This window comes from Artemia sp. Qi Xiang Cuo, chromosome 1 (genome assembly GCF_049724085.1).
Source record: "Artemia sp. Qi Xiang Cuo chromosome 1, ASM4972408v1, whole genome shotgun sequence".
In the NCBI taxonomy this organism is placed as follows: Eukaryota; Metazoa; Arthropoda; class Branchiopoda; order Anostraca; family Artemiidae; genus Artemia; species Artemia sp. Qi Xiang Cuo.
In genome coordinates, this window is record NC_142794.1 from 34,358,211 (window position 1) to 34,370,833 (window position 12,623).

Below are 12,623 nucleotides of genomic sequence, written 5' to 3' on the forward strand. Positions count from 1 at the left end.
TAATAAGTTATGCCCTGGGGGCATATAAGGTTTTTATAGAAAGCGTTGTCGTAGAAGCTTCAAAAGGTGCTCATTTGATTGGAAATTTAAAGGGATAGTGCCTTTTTTAAGAGTCAAAAGGTATTGAAAGGAAACTAACACCCGTTCTACGCCCATCATTTATCCAGACACATCCAATTCAAAATTTTGAGATAGCCATTTTGTTCAAAGTAGTTGAAAGGTCCGGAAATTATATATTTGAGGATGACTCTCCCCCCCCCCCCCCCAACCACAGCCCTCAGGGTAAGGGTGTAAGTTATGCCCTGGGGACATATAAGGTTTTTATTGAAAACTTTGTCGTAGAAACTTGAAAAAGGGCCCATTCGATTGGAATTCCAAAGGGCTAGTGCCCTTTTTAATAGGCAAAAGTAATTGGAAGGCAACTAACCCCCCTCTCACCCCTCTTTTCTCCAAACACATCCAATCAAAATTTTTATGTAGCCATTTTGTTCAACGTAGTTAAACGTTTTAGAAATTAGGTCTCTGAGGATGATAACCACCTCAGAGCCCTCAGGGCAAGGGTAGTAAGTTATGCCCTGGGGGCATATAAGTTTTTTATAGATAGCGATGTTGTATAATCTCCAAAAAGGGCTCATTCGATTGGAAATTATAAGGGCTTGTGTCTTTTTAATAGTCGAAAGTGATTGGAGGATAACTAACACCCCTCTCACACCCACCAACATAATTTGCACTTTACTGAAAAAAAAATACAAATGAATGTGCATTGTCAGTTTAATATACATATATTGATATTTATTAATCAAAATGTTAATATTATTTGATTTAGTTAAAGTTATAATAGTAAAAACGTTTATATTTATTTTAGTAAAGTGCAAATTATCTTCTAGCCTTGGGAAGGAATAGGGGTTTGGAGCCCAACTTATGTTAATTTCTGCTCGTTTTGAGTTTGACTCGGTTATTTATTGTAATTTCTGTTCGTTTTGGGTTTCGTTTATTTATCGATGTTGATTTGTGGTAGTTTCACGCTTGGTAGATTATTTGATTTTGTAAAACAACTGAGAATTTACATAATATACAACCGTTGGCCCAAGGGCTATGGGAATTATGTCATCCCGAGTATATTTATTGGAACTTTCAAATATCGTGAAAAATACGATCTTGCACCTCTGATCATATGGGGGAGGGGGTCATCATAGGAGAATAACTAGAAAAAAAGGCATGGTAGGGGAATGGTACACTCCGATCACTCCTAACCCTTAAAAAGGGCACAAGAGGTTGAAATTTCCAATCGAGTGATCCACACATTAAATTTTTCTGAATACTCCTTCCGCACAAAGTGCTTGGGAAATATATATACCTTTGATAATACGAGATAGCAGTTGCAACGTTCTTCTTAGTTAGATAAAATTTTCAAAACAAAGGAAAAATAAAAAGGATTTTTTTTCTCGGAACTTTGAATTAAGTAGAATTAAATATTATGAGGTAGGGAAATGGAATAACTTATATTTACTTACCACGTGGAGCTTCTCTTCTTGGTAGATCGATGCCTTTTAAAACCATTTCATCAACAACTTCAAAAATTTGAATTTTTATATCTTGTTTTTCGGCAATGATTTCAGAGAAGGATGTCAGAATTCCATGGATTCCATAAAGAGACCCAGCTATTACGGTCATATCTGGTCCTTTCGAATACGAATACTGAAAAATGGCGGTTAAATAAAATGGACTTCCTAAATTAAACAGTTGACAAATTTTAAATAAAATATCAAGTGAGCCCACAATGACAGGAAGGCCTAAACATTTGCTGTTAACACCACATACTAGGGTCTTCGGTTGTTATACACAAGTTTAATGTTCTTATAAAAACCATTTGGTGATTATAATCGATTAAAGCATATCTAACACCACATCCTAGGGTCTTCGGTTGATATACCCAAGTTTATTGTTCTTATAAAAACCATTTGGAGATTATAATCGACTAAAGTACATCTAAAACCACATCCTAGAGTCTTCAGTGGATATACTCAAGTTTATCGTTCTTATACAAACCCTTTGGTGATTATAATCGATTAAAGCACATCTAACACCACAACCTAGAGTCTTCGGTGGATATACTCAAGTTTTTTGTTCTTATAAAAACCATTTGGTAATTATAATCGATTAATGCACATCTAACACCACATCCTAGGGTCTTCGGTGGATATATTCAAGTTTATTGTTCTTATAAAAACCGTTTGGTGATTATAATCGATTAAAGCACATCTAACACCACATCCTACAGTCTTCGGTGGATGCACTCAAGTACAATGTTCTTATAAAAACCACCTGGTGATCATAACCGATTAATGCACATCTAACACCACATCCTAGGATCTTAAATGGATATATTCAAGTTTATTGTTCTTATAAAAACCGTTTGGTGATTATAATCGATTAAAGCACATCTAACACCACATCCTACAGTCTTCGGCGAATGCACTCAAGTTCAGTGTTCTTATAAAAACCACTTGGTGATTATAATCGATTAATGCACATCTAACACCACATCCTATGGTCTTAAATGGATATATTCAAGTTTATTGTTCTTACAAAAACCGCTTGGTGATTATAATCGATTAAAGCACACCTAACAACACATCCTACGGTCTTCGGTGGATGCACTCAAGTTCAATGTTCTTATAAAAACCACTTGGTTATTATAATCGATTAATCCACATCTAACACCACATCCTAGGGTCTTAAAAGGATATATTCAAGTTTATTGTTCTTATAAAAACCGTTTGGTGATTATGATCGATTAAAGCACACCTAACAACACATCCTACGGTCTTCGGTGGATGCACTCAAGTTCAATGTTCTTATAAAAAACACTTGGTGATTATAATCGATTAATGCACATCTAACACCACATTAAGGGTCTTCGGTGGATATATTCAAGTTTATTGTTCTTATAAAAACCGTTTGGTGATTATAATCGATTAAAGCACACCTAACAACACATCCTACAGTCTTCGGTGGATGCACTCAAGTTCATTGTTCTTATAAAAACCACTTGGTGATTATAATCGATTAATGCACATCGAACACAACATCCTAGGGTCTTCGGTGGATATATTCAAGTTTATTGTTCTTATAAAAACCGTTTGGTGATTATAATCAATTAAAGCACATCTACACCACATCCTACAGTCTTCGGTGGATGCACTCAAGTTCAATGTTCTTATAAAAACCACTTGGTGATTATAATCGATTAATTCACATCTAACACCACATCCTAGGGTCTTCGGTGGATATATTCAAGTTTATTGTTCTTATAAAAACCGTTTGGTGATTATAATCAATTAAAGCACATCTACACCACATCCTACAGTCTTCGGTGGATGCACTCAAGTTCAATGTTCTTATAAAAACCACTTGGTGATTATAATCGATTAATGCACATCTAACATCACATCCTAGGGTCTTCGGTGGATATATTCAAGTTTATTGTTCTTATAAAAACCGTTTGGTGATTATGATCGATTAAAGCACACCTAACAACACATCATACGGTCTTCGGTGGATGCACTCAAGTTCAATGTTCTTATAAAAACCACTTGGTGATTATAATCGATTAATGCACATCTAACACCACATCCTAGGGTCTTCGGTGGATATATTCAAGTTTATTGTTCTTATAAAAACCGTTTGGTGATTATAATCGATTAAAGCACACCTAACAACACATCCTACAGTCTTCGGTGGATGCACTCAAGTTCAATGTTCTTATAAAAAACACTTGGTGATTATAATCGATTAATGCACATCTAACACCACATCCTAGGATCTTCGGTGGATATATTCAAGTTTATTGTTCTTATAAAAACCGTTTGGTGATTATAATCGATTAAAGCACATCTACACCACATCCTAAAGTCTTCGGTGGATGCACTCAAGTTCAATGTTCTTATAAAAACCACTTGGTAATTATAATCGATTAATGCACATCGAACACCACATCCTAGGGTCTTCGGTGGATATATTCAAGTTTATTGTTCTTATAAAAACCGTTTGGTAATTATAATCGATTAAAGCACACCTAACAACACATCCTACAGTCTTCGGTGGATGCACTCAAGTTCAGTGTTCTTATAAAAACCACTTGGTGATTATAGTCGATTAATGCACATCTAACACCACATCCTAAGGTCTTCGGTGGATATATTCAAGTTTATTGTTCTTATAAAAACCGTTTGGTGATTATAATCGATTAAAGCACATCTAACACCACATCCTACGGTCTTCGGTGGATGCACTCAAGTTCAATGTTCTTATAAAAACCACTTGGTGATTATAATCGATTAATGCACATCTAACACCACATCCTAGGGTCTTCGGTGGATATATTCAAGTTTATTGTTCTTATAAAAACCGTTTGGTGATTAAGATCGATTAAAGCATATCTAACACCACATCCTACAGTCTTCGGTGAATGCACTCAAGTTCAATGTTCTTATAAAAACCACTTGGTGATTATAATCGATTAATGCACATCTAACACCAAATCCTATGGTCTTAAATGGATATATTCAAGTTTATTGTTCTTACAAAAACCGCTTGGTGATTATGATCGATTAAAGCACACCTAACAACACATCCTACGGTCTTCGGTGGATGCACTCAAGTTCAATGTTCTTATAAAAACCACTTGGTGATTATAATCGATTAATGCACATCTACACCACATCCTACAGTCTTCGGTGGATGCACTCAAGTTCAGTGTTCTTATAAAAACCACTTGGTGATTATAGTCGATTAATGCACATCTAACACCACATCCTAAGGTCTTCGGTGGATATATTCAAGTTTATTGTTCTTATAAAAACCGTTTGGTTATTATAATCAATTAAAGCACATCTAACACCACATCCTACAGTCTTCGGTGGATGCACTCAAGTTCAATGTTCTTATAAAAACCACTTGGTGATTATAATCGATTAATGCACATTTAACACCACATCCTAGGGTCTTCGGTGGATGCACTCAAGTTCAATGTTCTTATAAAAACCACTTGGTGATTATAATCGATTAATGCACATCTAACACCACATCCTAGGGTCTTCGGTGGATATATTCAAGTTTATTGTTCTTATAAAAACCGTTTGGTGATTATAATCGATTAAAGCACACCTAACAACACATCCTACGGTCTTCGGTGGATGCACTCAAGTTAAATGTTCTTATAAAAACCACTTGGTGATTATAATCGATTAATGCACATCTAACACCACATCCTAGGGTCTTCGGTGGATATATTCAAGTTTATTGTTCTTATAAAAACCGTTTGGTGATTATAATCTATTAAAGCACACCTACTCCACATCCTACAGTCTTCGGTGGATGCACTCAAGTTCAATGTTCTTATAAAAACCACTTGGTGATTATAATCGATTAATGCACAACTAACATCACATCCTAGGGTCTTCGGTGGATATATTCAAGTTTATTGTTCTTATAAAAACCGTTTGGTGATTATGATCGATTAAAGCACACCTAACAACACATCCTACGGTCTTCGGTGGATGCACTCAAGTTCAATGTTCTTATAAAAACCACTTGGTGATTATAATCGATTAATGCACATCTACACCACATCCTAGGGTCTTCGGTGGATATATTCAAGTTTATTGTTCTTATAAAAACCGTTTGGTGATTATAATCGATTAAAGCACACCTACACCACATCCTACAGTCTTCGGTGGATGCACTCAAGTTCAATGTTCTTATAAAAACCACTTGGTGATTATAATCGATAAATGCATATCTAACACCACATCCTAGGGTCTTCGGTTGATATACCCAAGTTTATTGTTCTTATAAAAACCATTTGGAGATTATAATCGACTAAAGCACATCTAAAACCACATCCTAGAATCTTCGGTGGATATATTCAAGTTTATTGTTCTTATAAAAACCGTTTGGTGATTAAAATCGATTAAAGCACACCTACACCACATCCTACAGTCTTCGGTGGATGCACTCAAGTTCAATGTTCTTATAAAAACCACTTGGTGATTATAATCGATTAATACATATCTAACACCACATCCTAGGGTCTTCGGTGGATGTAGGCCTACTCAAGTTCAATGTTCTCATAAAAACCACTTGGTGATTATAATCGATTTGAGCACTAAAACAACCTTGCATACAAAACATCAATAGCTAAGAGAATATTTAACTTCTACTGTTATAACAGATAGTTGAGCTCAATTATCATTACTTTTAATAGGTCTTTTTACTTTGATTGGAGGCCTTTACCTTTACTCTGACTTATTTGGAGTCCCCGTCCCCTTAACGCATTGACACGGCACAAAAAATATTCGGACGCAAAGCTGGGAATTTCTGGAGTTCTAGGGTATTAAATGGATATATTCAAGTTTATTGTTTTTATAAAAACCGTTTGGTGATTATAATCGATTAAAGCACACCTAACAACCCATCCTACGGTCTTCGGTGGATGTAGGCCTACTCAAGTTCAATGTTCTTATAAAAACCACTTGGTGATTATAATCGATTTGAGCACTAAAACAACCTTGCATACAAAACATCAATAGCTAAGAGAATATTTAACTTCTACTGTTATAACAGATAGTTGAGCTCAATTATCATTACTTTTAATAGGTCTTTTTACTTTGATTGGAGGCCTTTACCTTTACTCTGACTTATTTGGAGTCCCCGTCCCCTTAACCCATTGACACGGCACAAAAAATATTGGGACACAAAGCTGGGAATTTCTGGAGTTCGAGATCCTCAAGAGACCTTTCGAGTCAAAACATAACCAGTATTCTCAAATTGGAAGAAACCAACTCACAATCAACTTTCATCAATCCTTTACCAACGCTACATTCAAATCAAAAGCTATTTTCGACTTCTATTTTAAGGATATACTGATTTTTCTTTTTTTTTTTTTTACTAAATACAGTAAATCCTTATTTATCTATCATTCAAATATTAAGTCAATGGCTACAACGAGTATATTATCAATTATAAGTCTCATAACTATACTCAAGCTACAAATCAAAAGCTACTTTTGACTTCTGTTCCAGGGATATTTTGACTTTCCTTTTATTGAATACAGTAAATTTGTATTTAACTATTATTCAAGCCAAAAAGTACAATTAAACTATTCATCATTCAAATATATATCCATTCAAACTTTCATGAGTAAGAGGCTAAAGAGACGATAAGCCACAAAAGTTTGGGAGTCTAAATATTACAAAAAAGGCGTTCGATTTTGTTTTTAACAGAAAAAGCGTTTGATTTGTTATTTGATTGCTACTTAAAAGAATGTCATTGTCGTTAATTTTTAAATGGTTAGACAAAGGCTCTTTGTAGCTTATACTACTCAATGTGAAGGGTGACGCTTGCCTTAAAGTTACATTTGTTACATTTTCAGCAATAAATTATAGCAGTTGAAGTTACATATAACGCTTAAGGCTAAAAATTGATATATTTAGAAGCTGCGCGCAGGGTAGTTGTATGATCAATCCTCGAGAATTATTTGAAACATAGTTTTGTTTCCACAAAAATGCTTTGAATTTTCAAAGCTTATTCCTGAATTTCAAAAACTCAGAGCGGAGGCACTGTTTCAAAGATTACTATTTTAGAGAAGTAGGGTAATTCGCTTAAATAACAAGAAAATTATCCTTTTGCCAACGTTCAGAAAGAAAGAAAATGAAAGAAAAGGTATTCTTACATTACGGGTCATATATGGCCAGATTACTGGCAGCTTCGCAAAACTGAAGGACAGAGATAACTCCTTTTGATTTCTTTCTGTCTTGAAAAGGGGATAGAAGCTGAGATATCATAGCACAAAACAAAGAGTCAATCAGGACCAGTCAAGACAATCAATTTTAAGATCCTATCATTTCCGGGCTACAATCAAACTTATTCAAAACTTTTTCAAGAATTTTTTTTTTTTTTTTTTTACAAAAGAGTGTGATTATGTACAAATACAGGTATATATTATGTTTTCGTTGTTTTTATTTGTTATTGGTTGTCTGGTAATACTACCTAGACTCTCAGCCGGGCATACCCATATTGTAGTTGTATTTAGTTTGTAAATAAAAGAACCTGAACCTGAAGTATTTGACAACGAACCGGTAGAATTGTTTTTCTTTTTACAGGTCACGGGTGGCTCAAATGTAAACCAATGTTTGCCAAGATTAAGCTGCTTTCTTTTGCGGGTCAGCAAAAAAAGTTAAAAATTTCGTAGGTGTTCTTCTGTACTCATGAGCATTACTAATATCTAATTTTTCAAGATACCTATCTTTTACTTTTTGAGCCAGACCTTCATTTTGTTGGCAAATATTGTTCAGTCCCAGCAACTAACGCATATCAAGTTCCAAATTTTGACATCGCACAGGAATTTGAAGTGCTATTCGTTATGACAAACTTCGAGGTACCAGTTTACTGCACTTTTTGGTAGCTCCTAAACTATGTGTGACGAGCAGATAAGGAAGTAGCGAGGTGTGACAGAAAACTACCAGCATACATTGTTCAGATTTGGTTTAAATTTGAACGACCTTCGTAAAACAGAAAACTGAAACGACTCTAGAACTTGCAGTGGCGTCAATTAGGAAGGGGGGGGATGTCCCCTCGATTTTGAAAAATAACTTATCTTTGCTGAATTTCGCTCAAAAATGCATTTTTCGTATGTTCATACTTTGCCCCCGAACCCCAGATTTTCGCGAATTGACTACACCGGAACCTATCAGCCTTCAGCTTTACCCATGGTCTAGTCACCAAAGTACAAGCAATAGAGGAATAAACATGAAGAACGAGAGGCTAAGCACAAAAAAAAATCTTTGTCATGGCTTCAACCTTGCCCAACACACGACGCGCATTTCAACTTTTTGGTACAAAAACAGAAAATATTAGAAACGTTTCCAAATGATGTTCAATTTTGAATTTCACAGAATTTGAGCAGGTTCATATTGGCGTGATAAATGGTAAAATCCACGCTCTAAATTTTTAATTATTTTTTTTTAATTCACTCATTTCAACGTTTAGGTACCAACACAGAAAATATTAGAAACGTTTCCAAATGATGTTCAATTTTGAATTTCATACAATTCGAGCAGGTTCATAATGGCGAGATAAATGGTAAAATCCACGCTCTAAATTTTTAATTTATTTTTTTAATTCATTCATTTCAACTTTTAGGTACCAACACAGAAAATATTAGAAACGTTTCCAAATGATGTTCCATCTTTAATTTCACACATTTTGAGCAGGTTCATGACGGCGTGATAAATCGTAAAATCCAAGCTAAAAATTTTTAATTTATTTTTTGAAAAAAAATGAATATATCTAGGCCATATTTCATTAGAAGAAAAGTAATTATGCTTGAAGCGCAACGTTTTACAGTGTATTTTTTTTCTATTAAAATAAAATTAAATTTAATATAATATACTATAAATTTTAAATTTAAAAATTTAAATTGAAATTATAAGTTTTAATAAAAATTTAAAATAAAGACAAGACTTTACGCAGCTTCAGAAACCAAATTTCAATACACTATCCTAATGGCATGTTATTAACATCTAACAAAGAAAAAGAAATTTTCATTTCAGAAATCTCTTTTTTTTTAAATACCAAAGAAATCAAAATGAAAACATTTTTTTATCCCCTGACCTTGTTTTCGTTTGTAAAAGTTCAAACATAGACAATTTTCTTCTTCCCAGTGTTAATCACATGTTTTTTTTTAACCAGATTAATGCCCCAAGGTTTGCACTTATCTTTCGATAAATGCTACTGGAATATTCAAAATGCATTAGATCTCTGCCATTTTCATCATAGGGGTTCAAGCAAAAAATTGAATCTAGCATTTGTACCTCCACATAGTAAAATTTAAGTCGCAAAAGTCATACTTTCGAAATCAGACAATCATATTTAGTAAATAGGAACGGTTAGGAAAATAGGAAATAACGGTTATGTAGTACTGCAATTTTGTAGGTATAACAATCTAGTTATAAACAATACAGCATTTGGTCGCTAGTACAACTTGTTTTTGCTAGTTAATGAGCAGGCTAGAAGAATTAGTTGAATGACTTTGTTTTTCGTGTATTATATATATATTTATGTATGCATTATGCTAAGTTCTATTTTTATTAATAAATTAATAAATATAATCACTCAAAAATCATTGATATTTCATCATAGGGGTTCAAGCAAAAATCTAGCAAAAATTGAATCTAGCATTTGTACCTCTACATAGTAAAATTTAAGTTAAAAAAGTCATATTTTCGAAATCGGAAATAAATGGATACTATTGATATGCGAATTCTGTTTAAATTCTCAAGCGTATAAATATAACAAATGAAGACAATTCGTCTTACAAAAAGGCATCTTTTAGGTAAGTCAATTATATAATACTTCGAAATGTTAAATCTTGAACAATGTTATCAGTAATCTCTTTCTGTCTGTTATTAATTTTCTCTTTTTTTCTTCTATTCCTGGCTCGCACCTAGGACAACTTGTTTTTGCTAGTTAATGAGCAGGCTAGAAGAATTAGTTGATTGACTTTGTTTTTCGTGTATTATATATATATATATTTATGTATGCATTATGCTAAGTTCTATTTTTATTAATAAATTTAACTTAACTAAAAAAAGCCATATAATTACACAGCTTAGACTTTTAGATATTCAATGATATATACATTTCTTTTCAATTTCTATTTGGTAACAAGGTGTTAAGGTTATATTCTAACATAATTTTACTCAAAAATCACTGCTTTTTGTTGTTTTTTTTACCAGGTTTACAGCTATTAATGGAGGTGTTTGGTTTTTCCTGAAACAATCAGGCAAGTTACATTTTCAAGAGCTCCAAAATGATATATTTTTTCTCCTCATTTTCAGCTAATTCTTCACATACGTTCTTTATTTTCAAACCCGGCACCACTAAGTGTTAGAACTACGTAACAGCATGTAATCATTAAATACTGAGCTGCGGGGTTTTTCAATTTTTAAATACATATATGGTTCTATAAGGTTTCTGTTAACCAGTTTAAATAATCAGATTGTATTTTTACTCTTCTTGCTACTTTAAGCAAAAGTGTGAATCTACAACACAGAAATAGCAGAACAACTAACACATTATGGAAGAAAGAGAATAAGACTCACTTCTCTTGATACTTCATCCAAGAATAAACGCAGCAATCGAATTGGTTCAGTTATAGCTGGAGAGAAATATCTTGATATAAATCCTATGAGTTTCATGATTTGGAGCTTCACTAAAAGAAAGACATATAACCTTTCAGTTATTCCCTCCTTCATCAGTTCTGTCCATGATCTAATTCTCAGGTTAATGCCTAATATCAAAGTATTTAAAAAAATCGAAGGTCATTTCTTTTAAATCCTACTTTTTTAACAGTGTTTTTCAAAGACAAACCTACTTATGGAAATATCAACAACTGCTTCTTATTTATGTTTGAACTTGATAGTAAAACTGTTTCAAAAACCTCCAAAAATTTCCGATTCTACTTACAATTCTTGAAAAATTTTCGAGTTATCTGGTTCGTAGTTCTGGTTTTTTTACGCGCAGCGGGTTGAATGTCAGAAACTGTTATTCTTAAAAATAACCTAAAGGCAGTCCCAGAATTAAAAATTTTAAGAACCTTGAGAATCTTAAGGCAGTCCCAGCATTAGGCACCAAGGGTTTAAAATTCTTCTTTGATTTATAAGTGAGTTGTCGGGCCTTTTTTTCCTATTTTTTTCGTTTCATATTAGGCTAACTTGCATACTGCTATCCTTGTGTAAATGTTCTTTTTATTCATTTGTGATCCGTTCTTTGTAAACGGTTTTTCAATTAAATTAAGACTTTTTAACAGAAAAAGCTAAGATTTTTCCAGTTTATTATTCATTTATCAATGCCCGTAATCTGATCATGCCAATCTCTAAACTTACATACAGGGGACAGATAGAAAGATCCTCCTTATGGATCATCTACCGTCTGGTCCTTCCTCTCCCTTAGAGCTTCACACAGTATTTACATATATACCTGGACGTTGAAAAATAAACGCACATACGTGACAAAAACAAGGAAACGTAGACATTCTCAGCTGTTACAAGATCCTCACCTAGTACAGAGACATAAAATCAAGCATTAATAAGTACTACTTTCGCTATATGACTGTTATAAAAGTTTTTTTTTTTAATAAAAACACGTTCAAAACAATACGGCTTATGAACCTTTTAATTAACTAAAATCCTTTATCAGAAGACAGTCACGACGACCGGAGTTCATTGAGGTAGCTAAAATAGCGACGAGGGTAATAACAGTATTAAAAATGTCTTCTTTGATGAAGGCTATGGGGAAGGAAGTCTGGCTGGACTCGTGTTAAGGAGTGGAATAGTCATATTTTCTTACATGGGTATAGAAGCAATTTTTTTTGTAGGTATTCACGCAGTACACAATTTTATCATAGCGTCAGTTTTGCTTTGGTTTCCGTACTGAATACAAAAATGAGTATATTCGGCTTATTATCTCAATTTTACTATCTCTGGTTCTGAGCAGTCGTTGACTTGCTGCTCAAAGGTTTTTGACTTCATTGTGGTGTGTTCCCCTGTTGGAGTTGCCTT

At 33.7% G+C, this 12,623-nt stretch overlaps 1 protein-coding gene across 1 annotated transcript in view; it reads right to left on the reverse strand.

The window, feature by feature from the left end:
* LOC148956224 (DNA-dependent protein kinase catalytic subunit-like) overlaps nucleotides 1-12,623 on the reverse strand; it is a 495,889-nt gene that overhangs the window by 460,159 nt on the left and 23,107 nt on the right. Inside the window, exons 6-7 of the mRNA XM_089099625.1 lie at nucleotides 11,166-11,275; nucleotides 1,515-1,698 (exon numbers count right to left, since the gene is read on the reverse strand). Coding sequence (XP_088955751.1) covers nucleotides 1,515-1,698; nucleotides 11,166-11,275 — 294 coding nt within the window. The remainder of the gene's footprint in view (nucleotides 1-1,514; nucleotides 1,699-11,165; nucleotides 11,276-12,623) is intronic.